Below are 15311 nucleotides of genomic sequence, written 5' to 3' on the forward strand. Positions count from 1 at the left end.
CCAATTTTTTCTCACGAGTTTAGCATGTCTGGCTAGCACAGGCTCTGCTGCAGCTTTGAACTGCCTCTGGAAATGGCAGACAGGAAGGGAATAAACCATACATATCAGAATTCTGGGAGACACTCCTAGCAGAAAGTAGATTATCAAGTAAGAAATTTTCTGTTTGTTCCCTTGCTTTCAGCCAGGAAGCTGAAACATAAAGTCCCTTTTATAGTGACTAGTAATAAAGCTGCTTGATAAATGGACTTTCTCCAACTGGTGCAGGGTAAGAGTGCTGGTGCTTATCCCAAACCCCAGCTTCTTACTGATGCTGCTACTTGAAGAAAGGAAGGAAGAGAATTTAAAAGGGTAAAAGCTACCCCTTTTAACCTGAGGGCCTAACCAAAAATTCAGGGTTTAATCGGTGGTTCCAGTTAGGAGGAAAAATTGGCAATAGAGATTTCTTTGATGCAGTTTTGTTTATTTGCAAAGAATGCACAAACTTCTGTGTCTTTGAATGCAGAAAGAATCAATAGCAGGAAACAGTTTATTTTTCTCACAGCACTAAGAACACTTTTTCCATCCTGTACCCCAACCCATAAACCTCTTCTCAGATTTCTTCCAGGGTCAGCCACCATGCTTCCAGTTGCTCCTTCAAGTTGTCTTTGTCATTTTGTTGTATATTTTGCCTTTCCATGAACACACACTTACACACACCCCCACCTAAAACTATACTCTGCAAAAGCTCCTGGGCAGAGTCACACACTCCTTTTATCTTTGGAGACGGGGGAGGGAGCTGGGCGTATTCTTACAGTTATGTTAAATGAAGGGTGAGTTCAAACCTATCAACCTCAATGAGGTTTTCACTCAATCCAAAACAATATTTCACTGAGCTCATAACCACTATGAAGAAGGTGGCAAATGCCATAATTTTGGAAGCCATGCACCCAGTCTCTAAAAAAAAAGAGGGCAATGAAAAAGGCAATCCTAAAGTCACCCCCAAATCCTTGGTCTCCTGTTTGGCTAAAAGGTTATTAAAATAATGGCACTTTGCATTTCCACCCAGAGTTCTGGATGATTTAGTTGCTGTTTGTCTTGCTTTGAGGATGTTGAACTAGATGACCTCCTGAGGTCTCTTCCAACTCTAATCTTCTATGAGTCTGTGATTCTCAAAGCATTTAATAAGCATTAATGAATGAAGCCTCAAGCACCTGTATGATGTATAGAAAAGTGATAATCCCATTATATAGAATTATACTAATGGTGAAACTGATGCACAGAAAAGCCAGGTGGCTTCCACAGGTCACACAGCAAGAACCTCATGCTCCTGACCGGTGTTCCCTTTAATTTTTTTTCTGCCTGCAGAAAGACAGGCTAACTAAGTGTAAGTTTAAAGCTTCTGAGTGCAGCCCCTTCATCTCCCCATTCACATGGTCTCTCAACTCTCCTTTCCCCATTTTTCTTCATTCACTGCTTCCCACTTACTCCCTCTCTCTCCCTTAAACTCAATCCAACTACTCTCACTTATGTAACCCACATACCTTCTGAGAGTGGGGTTCTATCCCAGCTAGTGGCACTGAGACCACTTAGAGATTAACGAGTCTGCTCTACAGCCTTAGCTAAAGCCAGTTGGCTTTTAGCTCAGGTGGTAGAGTCTCATAAACTAAACTCCAGAGGCCCCAGGTTCAATCACAACAAATGGGGTCTATTGGTGTTACACTTACTCTCTTCCTCTTTACTCTGCTCTTTCCCACTGGTGCTCTCCTCATTCACTGTTTCTCATTTATTCACTCCCTCTCACTCATTCGCTCATCTCTTCTTTTGTCTGTCTCTCATTGTCTCTCTCTCCATCCAATTTGCTTTCCCCATTCTCTGTCCCTTTTCATTCCCATCCTCCCTCATCTCACCCCCTTTCTCCTTCTCCCTTCCTCCCTCCCTTTCATCCTTCAAAGTCATAACTGCTGCAGCCATCCCTTGCTCCCCCACCACCCCAAAATCAAATAGCACCACTACTTCCCCATCACTTATTTGTGGAACTCTTTCTGCTGCTAATGTTTCTGCTACTCTCCTGGGCACCATCAGACCTGAGATATAGGGGAGGGACCTGCTTTCTTCACTCCTGCACAAACCTAGAGTGAGTGTTGCCTTCAAAATCTCCCCTTGCCACCCTCAGGCCTGAGGAGGGGGAGTCAAGTCTGAATTTTTAAGCCCCTCTCCTGCCTGTAAGAGCAGCAGCACTAGCAGACTCAGAAGAAGAGGGAATCCCAGGACCCCGTCCTCTCATCCAGAAGTTAGATGCCTCCTGGTAAAGAATTACCCCGAAGCAGACACTTCCGTGTGTGGTACCTACCAAGAGAGAGAGTGCAGCCAGGCATGCACCTTTCAAGGAGTCTTGCTCCTGAATCTCATTCCTGTGTTTTAACAACAGCTAAATTGGCTAACAGAAAGAAAGAATTGGATTGTGACCATGTGTAAGTGAACATAATTATACCCCAGGATGCCTAACAGTCAACAAAAATCATTTTGTCACAAACACTATTAGTATTTTATCAAATATTGTATATTATATAAACTATACAGTGATTTCCAAGGGTTATCTTCCCAACTAGCATGATGCAGCATTCAACTTTGCATTATAAATTCCGATAACTGGCAACAATTGTGTGTCCCAGAAATAGAGGCAACCAGAAATATTAGCTACAGTGGTGCTGCAAGAATATAGTCAGGAATATAACATGTCACCACTTGTATTGTCCTCCAAAAAGATTAAATGAGCACATATGGTTCTTCTAGTAACTGTGTTCACCAGGGATATTGACAGCAGCTGTGCCTAATCACTTTGAATGTTATTGCAGCTGTTACCTGCCCAACTCCTCCCCAGATCTCTAATGGAAGGTTGGAAGGAACAAATTTTGACTGGGGATTTAGTATTAGCTATGTCTGCTCCCCAGGCTATGAACTATCCTTTCCTGCTGTTTTGACCTGTGTTGGGAATGGAACTTGGAGTGGTGAGGTACCTCAGTGCTTACGTAAGTATTTGTTTGAATCTTATATTTTATCCTTATTATTTTTCCTCGCTCAACTCTTGCTTGTCGGTCACTTTTTGGCCACTTGTCGCATGTTCTTCAGTTGCTCGTCAGGTTTCTTTGGAAAATAAAATCACTTGAACTTACACTAGTAAAAGGAGGAATCCCAGAACCTCCAATCTGCTACAAATTTAGGGTGTTTTATATGCACATTTTTCCATCTCAGAGAAATATAAGGCTCCTATGAATTACCATGTCTCATTTCCTTAGTTACTCATGTGAAAGAGAGTTAGTGGGCATCCAACAATAGCATGTTGCTGGGGAAAGGCTTGTGAAAAATTTCAAATGAATGATGGAGTTTCCACATGAACTCTTTCTGTAAAAATTATCTAGCTCCCAATAATGCCAGTTCCTTGTGAGGGAATTAAAGATTTTTCCCCCCTGAGAATTTGAGACTTTACTCATCAAATAACCACTCAGAAGAAACTTTTAGACCTCAGTGTGCAAAAAAGCTAAACAAAATGTATGTAGCTGTCTACAAACTATAATCCCAGTGTGGCATATGTTTACTAGAGAACATACAGTTTACACCAGAAAGTAGTCATATTGAAGCCAATCAGACTAAGCACAGTAGTAAGTATTATGTTCAATTATTGGTGTTTACAGGATCAGGCCCTTACAGAGTCTAAAGTTTTCTCTTAGTAACAATTTTGCAGCAGAATCTATGCTGCCAGTTCCGTGATGTAGTATGAATTTCCAAATTGTCGTAGATTAAGACCCCTGTCTTGCAAACAAATCTCTGTATGTGGAACTGCTCTGCAACCAGTGAGGTTATATCAGAGAATGTGGAGTTTGGGAGCATTGCTGATCAGATCACTGGTCCATGAATCACAGTATCCTGCTTCTGATAATGGCCAATACCTACTACTGCAGGGAGAGGCCAAAAAACTCACCCAGCATGCATCCAGCCAGTAATTCAATACTATGCCATGGACAGAAGAAAATCCTTGTAGGTGATAAGCTAAAAGCCTTAAGACTCTGATTTAGAATATATTATTATTGGCAGATATATATTCTATTTAATACACGTCTATTAATGTTTGACTTTCAGATTCCTGCTTAAACTGCTTTCCATGTTTAATGTAGTTATTTTATTGTAGTTCTAGTTAGCCACACTAACTTTCTAGTGATCTCACTCCATACCCAAGTTTTCAGTTGTAGTTAAGTAAGATGAAGTAAGAAGCTGCCACTCCTAAAATTTGTTTCTCTTTGGACAACTTCTTTTGCTCCCTCCAAGAGCATGGAAGACCCTATAAGTAGCAGGTGTTATGAGGTTCCGTTGTGCGAGCAGAGGACTGTCATACTCTGCAGTTGTTTTCTGTGGGGCACCTTGTATGCTGATGTAATATAGGATTTGGGGATAGAGTAGAGCTGTGGATGTGGAAGGTTTTGTAGCTGGTGGAATCACCAGACACACAGTACATCTCCAAGCTGTTTCCTCTGCCTTTCTCATAGGCATTCTAATCAGCCACCAAAGCTAGTTCAACCATGGGACTGCAGTCAGTACTAGCAAAGATTGGCTATGTGACCTCTCCATCATGTTGAGCAGATTCCATTCCTTCCTCGCTCCCACAAAACTCCCATTTATTTGGCTATGTATAAGAGCCAGACATGAGATTTGGAGTAACTGTTCAGCTAAGCTTAGGTATTTCAGTGTAAGTCTTATTTTAATACCTTTTAGCAAATGCTGAATTGCTTTCTGTATGTCACATTATTTTCCATAGCAAAGTTTTGTGGTGACCCTGGAGTACCTGCTCAAGGGAAAAGAGAAGGCAAGAGCTTCATCTACCAGTCAGAAGTCTCTTTCAGCTGCAATCCTCCCTTTGTTTTGGTTGGGTCCAGTACTAGGATATGCCAAGCAGATGGAACTTGGAGTGGTTCTTCTCCTCGATGTATAGGTAAGATGAGATCCATGTTACTGAGATCTATTGGATTCTTCTCTTTTGTTCTCCCTCTGCTAATCCTGTCGGTTTGTTTGAGAACTCTGATCTACTGTGTTGTGTTATTCTACACTATCTGTGAAATATGACCATTTTAATCATGATGCTTCTACTGATCCTGTTCTCCACATGGTTAAATTAAATATATCTGTTGACACACAGATTTTTTTCACTAAAAAATACCTTATGTTGTGTTTATTTTAATTTTTTTTAGAACCCACTCGCACATCATGTGAAAACCCTGGAATCCCACGGCATGGATCACAAAACAATACATTTGGCTACCAGGTAGGGAGTGTTAAGTTGTTTTTATAGTACACAGTAGTTCAGAAGTTCTCAGACTATGATCCAGGAACCACTGGGGATTAAAGAACTTGCCTATGGTCTGTTAAGAATGAGACGCTCATATGGTGTTGGTTATCCTTATTTCCAGCATCTGATTTGCATTAAAATCAGCAACAAACCCTTTAAATATTTTTCCAGTAATAAATTCTATGCAAACAATTTTTAGTTGCCAAACAGATGTTATGTGATCATAAATGGGAGGGAAAGTGTTCCACATACTCTGGAACTGGAAGGCAGGTAGTCTATGGGTTAATCCCTGTATTAAAATGTGGTCTACATGATGAAACATTTGGAAGCCCTAGTCATATACTCCATTTGACACACTGTGATTTGGACCCTGCAGTGCTAGTGTGTACGTTGATTTTGGCAGGAGAGGTCGTTTTCTTAATACAAAAAATAAAAGCAATATCCAAGTTATTCATCTATCCAAGGCCTTGTCTACAGTGGCAAGTTTCTGTGCAGTAAAGCAGCTTTCTGCGATGTAACTTCTGAGGTGTACACACTGCCACTTTAGTGCACAGAAATTGTGCAGTTGTAACGCTGTAAAAAAAAACACCCCGACAAGAGGTGTACTGCTTTCTGTGCCAGGGCTATAGCACCACAGTGCCAGTGTAAACACCCTGGTTGATTACAGCGCTGCAATAGGCCTACAGAAGGTGTCCTACAATGCCTGTTCTTGGCTCTCTGGTCATTGCTTTGAACTCAACTGTGAGTCCCACTCCTTAAATTCCTTGAGAATTTTGAAAGTCCCTTTCCTGTTTGCTCGGTGACATGTGCAGTGGTTTCAGCGCATCTTTCCAGGTGACCATGCCTGCTCCACACACCAGGCAATCCCCCCACTTGGAGCAATGCCAAGCTGCTGGGCCTCATCAGCATTTGGGGAGAGGAGGCTGTCCAGTCCCAGCTATGCTCCAGCCATAGGAATTATGATACCTAAGGACAGATTTCACGATGCATGACAGAAAGGGGCCATGCCTGGGACACAATGCAGTGCAGGGTCAAAGTGAAGGAGCTGTAGAATGCCTACCACAAGGCGTGGACAGCAAACCGCCACTCCAGTACTGCACCCACAAGCTGCTGGTTCTACAAAGAGCTGGACGCGATACTCGGTGGCGACCCCACCTCCACTGCGAAGGCCACTGTGGATACTTCGGTGGCTCTTGTACCATTTGAGAGTGGACCAAGCCAGGAGGAGGAAATCTTGGACAAGAATGTGGAGGGAGAGGGTCACCCAGAGACAGAGGATGACTTGGAGGTCAGAGATGCATGCAGCCAGGAGCTCTTCTCTATCCTGGAGGAGGCTAGCCAGTCACAGCAGTCAGATCTTGGTAAAGCGCAAAAAGGAGAGGAGGCCCCTGGTAAGTGGCTTTGATTTTGAGAATCACTGAAGCGAGTTGTTGGGGGTAGGAGGGTAGCAGAAAGCAGGCTTGTGTCTGTATGATGTGCATACCACCACATGCGGTGGAACAGGGTGTTTATTGACTCCCACACTTCACGGGAATCTGCCGCCATGAAACTCTCATGGAGATACTGGGCAATCTGCTGCTGCAGGTTCTTTGGCAGAGCTGCTTTGTTTCTTGCCCCATTAAGGCTAACTTTCCTGTGCCACTTTGCCGTCACTGGAGTGGGAACCATTGTTGCACACAGGCAAGCTGCATCAGGGCCAGGGTGGAAGCTGCAGTCTTGGAGAAGGTTCTCCCTTGATTCCCTGCTCACTCTCAGCAGTGAGATATATTCCATAATGAACACCGCCTGTGGAAAATGTGGGGACAGTAATGATTATAAACCCCCGCCCCAGTGCTGGCTCTCCCCAAGAGCCATGTGCCCAGTGTACAATATGGTCCTGGAACACTGATTTCACCTGCCCTGTGGTTACTCACCGTTTTGGGGGGTCTTGTGGCTCATGTGTGCTTGCCTGGGGTCAGCCAGTTAGTGACAGGTATGTGAATAGTGGCTGTGTTTTAAATCACTGAATCAGTGGTCTGTGTGTTGCAAACACTACTGCATCTGTAAAATTTTGGCTTCACAGATATGACCATGGGAGCCCACCCTCCCTCTTTGTTATCTCTGGGTGAATGACTGTACAGAATTAGAAAGTGGCCACGAAAAACTAAAGAGGACTTTCTGTGTGATGTCATGATGCACTCCGCAGCCAAAAAACAAGAGTTGAAGGAGTGAGAAGAGGGACTGAAAGGAGAACGCATGTGCCAGAACGAAGCCACGGAGCAGCTCTTAAACATTATGGAACACCAAGTGGACAGGCTCCAGGTGCTACTAACACTGCAAACCAAGCAGCCCCCTGCCCGCTCTCCCCTGCCACTGCTGTCACAAAACTCTTTCCCATGCGCCCCCTAGACACCACCAACACACCCTTATCAACCTCCTAGCTCCAGTCTGTACCTGCTGCATTCCACTCCTGTCCCATCACAGTCCAGCCCTGCGGACTCCCAGTACCCACTGCACTCAACACCCGTCCCTCTGTAGTTTAGCCCTGCTGAAGTACAGTACCCACTGCGCTATACTCCAAGGACAAGGTTGCATATGATACTTGGACATACACAAATTTTTAACGGTCCCAGGATCCCACCTCCTCCTTGGACCCTCCCTTCCCCCATCCCCCACAGTACTGATGGTTTTTTGTTTGTTTGTCTTTCTCCTCTTGTTCTTGTTTTTTTTTTTAATAAAAGAATTGTTTTGGTTTGAAAGCAATCTTTATTACATTAATTGAAAGCAAATAGAACCCTGCAAAGCAACAGGCAATCACCAGTCACAATCACCTCCTAGCGTTACTGCACTCCCAAGCATAGCAACAAATATTAGTGGCTTCAAATTGCTGCCTCAAGGCATCCCTGATCCTTATGGCTCTGCGCTGTGCCCCTCGAATAGCTCTGGTCTCTGGCTGTTCAAATTCAGCCTCCAGGCACTGACCCTCAGCAGTCCAGGCCTGAGTGAAGCTTTCACCCTTCCCTTCACAGTTATTATAGAATGTACAGCACACAGCTCTAAGCATAAGAATATTGTCAGCTGCCAGGTCCAGCTTCACATATAGGCATTGTCAGTGGGCCTTCAAAAGCACACTCAACAGTCATTCTGCACATTCTCAGCCTGTTGTTGATCTGATCCTTGATGGTGTCAAGGTTCCCTGTGTATGGCTTCATAAGCCATGGCATTAAGGGGTAGGCAGGGTCTCCCAGGATCACAATGGGCATTTCGACTTCCCCTACAATGATCTTCTAGTCTGGGAAAAAAGTCCCTGCTTGCAGCTTCCTGAACAGGCAACTGTTCTGAAAGATGCGTGTCTCATGCACTTTTCCAGCCCAGCCTGCGTTAATGTCTGTGAAACACCCACAGTGATCCACAGGCGCCTGGAGAACCATAAAGAAATACCCCTTCCGATTGATGTACTCAGTGGCTAGGTGGTCTAGTGTCAGAATTGGAATGTGCGCGCCATCTATTGCCCCTCCACAGTTAGGGAAGCCCATTTGTGCAAAGCCATCCACAATGTCATGCACTTTGTCCAGAGTCACGGTCTTTTGGAGCACGATGCGATTAATGGCCCTGCACACTTCCATCAACACGAGTCCAACGGTCAACTTTCCCACTCTGAACTGGTTAGCGAACGATTGGTAGCAGTCTGGAGTAGCCAGCTTCCACAGTACAATCGCCATGCGCTTCTCCAACAACAGGGCAGATCTCATGCTCATGTTCTTATGCCACAGGGCTAGGGGGAGCTCATCACACAGTCCCATGAATGTGGCTTTCCTCATCCGAAAGTTCTGCAGCCACTGCTTGTCATCTCAGAGGTGCATGACGATGTGATCCAACCACTCAGTGCTTGTTTCCTGAGCCCAAAAGCGGTGTTCCACTGTGGTCAGCACCTCCATGAATGCCACAAGCAATCTTGTGTCATAGCTACTATGCATGGCGAGATCCATGTCAAGCTCCTCTTGCCTTTGTTGTTTAAGGAGTAACTCCACTGCCCCTCATGATGTGTTAGTGAGAGCGAGAAGCATATTGGTCAACAGTGCAGAATCCATTCCTGCAGACCGAAGAGAGAACGCTCAGTACACAAACCATTGAAAGATGGTGCCAAATGCAGATGGAAGCATGGGAATTGCTGGGATGCGAAGCAATGCATCACGGGGCATTGGGACAGGACCCAGGATGCCCCAGGACCCCCTCCACCTTCCCACAACTCTTAGTGGCAGAAGAAGAAGAGATGCTCTGTGGGATATCTGCCAGGAGTGCACCGCTCCAAATACCAATGCAAGTGCTGCAAATGTGAACATGCTATTGTGCAGGCAGCTGACAGTGTGAACACACAACAGCGGTTTCCCTTCAGCGCTCTCTGAATGGCGATGTAACTGCCGGCGATGTAACTTTGCCAGTGTAAACATACCTTTAGTTTTGCTTATATTGAGGAAATACTAATATAGCATCAAAACCTGCAATTGAAGATGTTACTCAGTTTTTAATCACACAAAATTGTCATTGATTTCAGTGGGATATTTCCTAGGTAAGGATCAAGTAAACTGAGTAAGGATGTCAGGATTTGGCCTATATTTTGCTAATAATACGATAAAACAGTTATAGTCAAGCCAATTTTCCTCTTGCAAAATATATCAGGAGAGATGCCGGTGTAAAATTAATGTGAGTGAACAGAGAATCAGTTTCATCATTCTTAAAAGAATACAGTACATAGAGAATTGATATGTGCTTTTGAGACAACAAAATGCTACATTAGAAAGTGCTTATTATATTGCATAGGCATTGAGTCATTGCAATTGCCATTTTCTGTAATTTTGTTGTCAAATTCCTTAGGGTCATTTGTCTGACGTGTTAAACATTTGTCTTACATTCTGACAGGCCAGTCTGATCCCTCTAGTTTTATGTTTCTTTTTGTTTTGTTTTGTTCTGTTTTTCCCATGGTGAATGGAAGCATCATTAGCATCCAGCATACAACTCTTCAAATAAACAGGCAAAATGTCAACTGATATATAATTTCTAAAACAAATGTAGCTTTTGGCAGGATTTACAACTTTGACCCCCAAAATTCTAAGGTTTGTGCCTTGCAGATTAATACAGCAATGCTGTAAATGCACTTCAGCAACAATTATTTTGTATACCGTATGGCCTTCCATACTACTTCACTTAACCAGCAGCTTATCCTCAAGCTCCCGTATAAAGGAGTTGGTACTGTTTAGGAACCAAATGTTTAAACATCAATTTCTGTCACACTCTAGGTGTGATGGCATAGTTAGCACAGTGCAGTATACTGGTGTCATTGTCACAGCAGGTCAGGGAGCAGTGAGTAGTACTCTCTCTCTTTCCCTATAGGAATTGCAGCACTCCTTCTTCTGCTTAAGGGGAAAGGTCAAGAGCTAGCTCCTTTCTCTGATGCCTAATGAGGAAGGAGAAACCAAGATAACACTCCCTTGGCTACTCTGGATAGACTTAGGGGAAGGATAAAGAAGAATCCAAATCTAAATCCAAAACACAACAGACCAGATCTTGGCAGAAAGACAATCAACACCTAGCACCATATGTAGGAAGACTTTATGGAGAGTTAGAGAGACAAAGTGGGTGAAGTAATATATTTTATTGGACCAACTTCTGTTGGTGAAACAGGCTTTCAAGCTCCACAGAGCTCTTCTTCACGCACCTTGTCTTTCTAATGTCCTGGGACCAAGACACTACAACAATACTGCACACGAGGATTAGGCAGAGCAGTTTGAAGTTTTCGCAATGGAATAATGAAGAGTTTTTGTCAGATGAAGTTCTGCTTCTAAAATAGTAGATGTTCCTCACAATTTATACATATACAGTGTCACCAGTTAACACTAGTAGAACCAAGCTGCACTTCATTGTGCAGCTTCTAATTAAGATCTCAAAAACAGAGAAGTTCAGGTCTGAGGCTGACAGTAAAACCCCAACCTAGTTCGCCCTCCACCCTCCTGGTTGTTGGGTGTCAGTTTACACAGGATGAACATGGCGTGGCCTCTTGTCAATACTAATCCCAACGTATGGGTTGCTACAGTGCCAATTTCTTCCTAGCTATCCACTTCCCTACCTGGCCCGTCCTCTTCTGTCACTAGAACTCCAAGCTCAGGGTCTTTTGAGCTGGCTACATAGATAATTATCCAGCCCTGACCTCCCCACTTTGCTGTATGGAAGTGATCTCCAAACTTTGCATTTTATAATCTGTGCCTACAAAAAAAGCTGTTACCTGCTTGTTTTCCCAAGCCTCAAAGCCAGCATCTTTACACAGTGGGGGTCTCTTCTAGATCACAGCACACATGCTACCACCATATCACAATGTAATGATGCTAGTTGGAGTTTTCCAGAGGAAAGATTAGGCAGAAACTGAGTAAGGGTATCAGTATTTGGCCCTTGCATATTAAGTTAAGCAGATGTCCATCAAAAATGCAAGCTCAGCCCTACTTCAGATACCAGCCACAGAATGTAAATAAATGGTAGCATCTAGTATAATTGGGATGTGTGCCTGAATTTAGATATTATCATTCATTCCAATATTTTGTTATGTAGCAAATCTATCCTGAACACAATATATTATATCAAGCAGAGTTTACAAAGACAAAATACCTTTGTCTCAGTATATTGCAACTTCATCTGTAAGCTTGAAAAATAAATTGCTTCTTTGAAATGAACTGTGGATTTGGAATATTTGCTCAGAGATATTGCTAGTAACATAGGAAATTGTTTATAGCACGTTGACCATAAGCCATTACAGCACACCCTACTGCTGAAATGAAACAAGGATTTATTTAGAACAATCTGTCTTGCATGCAAGGCTCTGTAGTTCTGGGTTTTTTTTTTTCCAATTTAGGTTTTTGTGGAAATTCAGCAAGTTTCCTGCACGTTAAAGCTTGAAGGGAGCCAAAGTGCAAACTGTATTTAGAAACAAAAATAGCCACACTACACCCCTAGTATCCTTGTATTAACTCTTGAGTCTGTTTTATGATGCTCCGTATGATATTCAATATGAAGATAAAGGAAAACCTTGTAAACTTTCTTCTTCTGTGAATTTAGTGCTTATAAAGCTATAATAATAGAACAGTAGAATGAAAACCTGTTTATTTCAAGATAAGTGCTGTATAGTATGGACAGGCATGTGCAAACCCCCAAGTCTGCCCCCACCACTATGCCCCAATCTTGATCTGGAGCAGTGAAGGAATAGTTCATTCTCAGTCTAATCACCCTTTAACTTTCAACAAGGATGCAAGTTGTGTGAGATTATGTGATGTGCACACATATTCACAGGGAACTAAGACCACAAACTTATTTCACAGAGGCCAACAATTTTGTTTATTTGGTAACAAAAACTTGTATTCCTATAGCACTGGACTGGATTAATATCAGTGAAAGGGAAGACATGGAGACATGGTGAAAGTCTCCATGTCCCATTACCAATACCCTGAGCCACCTAGTTTTTCTGAAAGAGTCTTTATGATTACGTAGGTTTTCCGCTAGGATTCAGCAAGGGTGTCAAGAGGTGCATTTTATTTCACTTCCAAGAGAATGGCCAAATGTTAGTTGAGCAAAAGAACTAATACAGCAGAGGCACTGGGGAATGCACACCAGCTATACCTCATATGCAGGCATACTTGCCTTCCAAAAATATAACCTTTTATTGCTTTTGTTTGTTAAAAAAAATACAGAGCACTACAATAAATAACAGATGCTTAGTATGAAAAGACTGCTTTAAGTCCTTTTATGGACAGAATAATGACTCGTGACACTAAAGATACACCTTCTTACTCAATAGATCTCCTGCCTGAAAGTCATATCTAGTAGTTAGTGATGAAAATAAGATTTTCCCACATTTTAGTTCCATTCAACTAAGAGAGGATAGAGTGAGATGGTTTCTGCTCTAGTTTGCACATGATTGTGAAGAATAGTTAACTCTGTTCTAAGTGGCGAATCTTTATTTCTGGTGCAGACAAGCAAGCAAGAAAGAACAGAGCTTCACTCTAGTTTGCAGGGGTGGCTGGTAGAGAAAACATTTTTACTTGTAAAGTGAAGAACCATGAGTTTTGCACAGGTTATTATTAGATCCCATCGCCAGCCAATGAACGGATACTGGACATCTCATTAATGTCCCATTCACCTGGTCTGATCACCAACAACTGCAAGCAAAACCGGTAGGGTGAGCTGAGACTGTGGTATGAGCACATACCACACATGTCAGTGGTGGGCAACCTACACCACACATATGGCCCATCAGGTAATCTGATTGCGGGCCGCAAGACACTTTGCTGACGTTGACAGTCCCCAGGCATGCCCCCCTACAGCTTCGCCACAGTTTGCAGTTCCCAGCCAGTATGTCCCTGCTGCCCACCACTTCCTGCTGCTCCCATTGGCCAGGAACGGCAATCCGCTTCCACTGGGCACTGCGGGGGGCTATGCCTGTGGATGGTCAACATCAGCAAAATGTCGCGCGGCCTACAATCATATTACCCCGATGAGCCGCATGTGCCCTGCGGGTCGCAGGTTGCCCACCACTGCCTCTAAGTCCTTTAGCCAGTTTAGAGTGAATGACCTCCCACTGGAAGTTCTTTACATTATTAAGTCCTCTCTACAACATATTGTAACATAAGGATCATTAGAAGGAATGATGTGACACCAGATTGTCCAAAAACCCAACAAACTTTAATGCAGTCATCGCCCATATGCAGCAGTACCTGCTTTATCTACCTCCCCTACAGCTGGAAACCCACCACCCCACACTTTGTTTCAGTTCCTATTCCCCTGCATCTGACTCTAGCCACATCCATCTACAACCCATTTTGCAGGGGAAAGGAGAAACCCATTACAATATCCTGGTGTAATCTGGCAACTGGAGGACCAAGAACAAAGATGGTTAGAATCACACTTAAAAAAAATAGTTCTCCTTTCTTTTCCAGCACTCATACAAATTCAGAGAGAACTCTCAGCAAATGCTTTGGCTAGTTTTTACTTTATCTGAATTGGTTTTACCATGACTAACCAAAATGTCTGCTACTCTTAGTGAAGTGAATTTACTGCAATCTCAGATAGATAGAAGTGTGTGTTTTTCAGTAACAATTGTGCACATAGCTCATGCTTCCCATTTTGAAAATGTATTTTCAGTACACATGGTTATGGTTGGGAATGGTTAATATTTATACCCCTTCTTCTGAGATGAGCATTACCCCTCTGCTGAGTGGTAGCAGATATCCAGGGCTTTGCAGCTTGATTTCCCAGTGGAGAAGAAATCAGTGATGCAGAGTCTGGGTATAAAATTAGCCCCATAGTGCAATTTAAAATAAAAAAGGAGAACACTGCAGAAATATTTTTGTGTGTTGCTACTGTATCAGGATACAAAAACGTGAGTTGTTTTAGCATTTTTAGTGGAAAAATGTTTATGGAAATTTTGTGAATGTTATCAACAGAAATTTTGCATAATATTTATGTTATTAGTTTGATCATTTCAATTTCATAGTCTTGGATCAGGGATCTGTGGCATAGGAAGGCTGATGCTCCTAGATGGTGGGCAAGGTGCTGCTGCAGGATGAGGAGATTGTAGGATGGATTGGTGGGCTGGAGGATATGGGGGCTAGTAATTTGGAATGGGGGGCAGTGCTGTGGTGCACTGTCAACTTCAAAGGAGAGGAATTTCCACAGCCCCACACAATCTCCAATTCCTTTGCCTTTGAGCCAATCACTCCCCAGGAGGGGAGTTGATGTCTGAGGAACTGAGTGGTAGGGAAGAGATGCAGAGCTGGGATAAAGTCTGCAGCCACCGTCTGAGTGAGCTTCCTCTGTCAGAGTTCCTCTAGATCTTGGAGACCCAGGATTTTTGCTGCATTCAAACCCAATGGGAATGACTTTTCAGGCACTCCTTAAGGACCAACATCTTGTTTGCACATCTCTGGTTTGAGCAGGACTACATTTTACAGAACTTGAAATCATAGAATCATGC

General features: G+C 43.2%; 1 protein-coding gene across 3 annotated transcripts in view; it reads left to right on the top strand.

Annotated features, from left to right (window-relative positions):
* CSMD3 (CUB and Sushi multiple domains 3) overlaps positions 1-15311 on the top strand; it is a 1155643-nt gene that overhangs the window by 1105460 nt on the left and 34872 nt on the right. For all 3 annotated transcript variants that reach the window (XM_045006341.1, XM_045006342.1, XM_045006343.1), the window contains 3 exons: positions 2835-3008; positions 4790-4963; positions 5220-5293. In XM_045006341.1, the coding sequence (XP_044862276.1) occupies positions 2835-3008; positions 4790-4963; positions 5220-5293 (422 nt within the window). The remainder of the gene's footprint in view (positions 1-2834; positions 3009-4789; positions 4964-5219; positions 5294-15311) is intronic.

This window comes from Mauremys mutica, chromosome 2 (assembly GCF_020497125.1).
Source record: "Mauremys mutica isolate MM-2020 ecotype Southern chromosome 2, ASM2049712v1, whole genome shotgun sequence".
Taxonomy (NCBI): Eukaryota; Metazoa; Chordata; order Testudines; family Geoemydidae; genus Mauremys; species Mauremys mutica.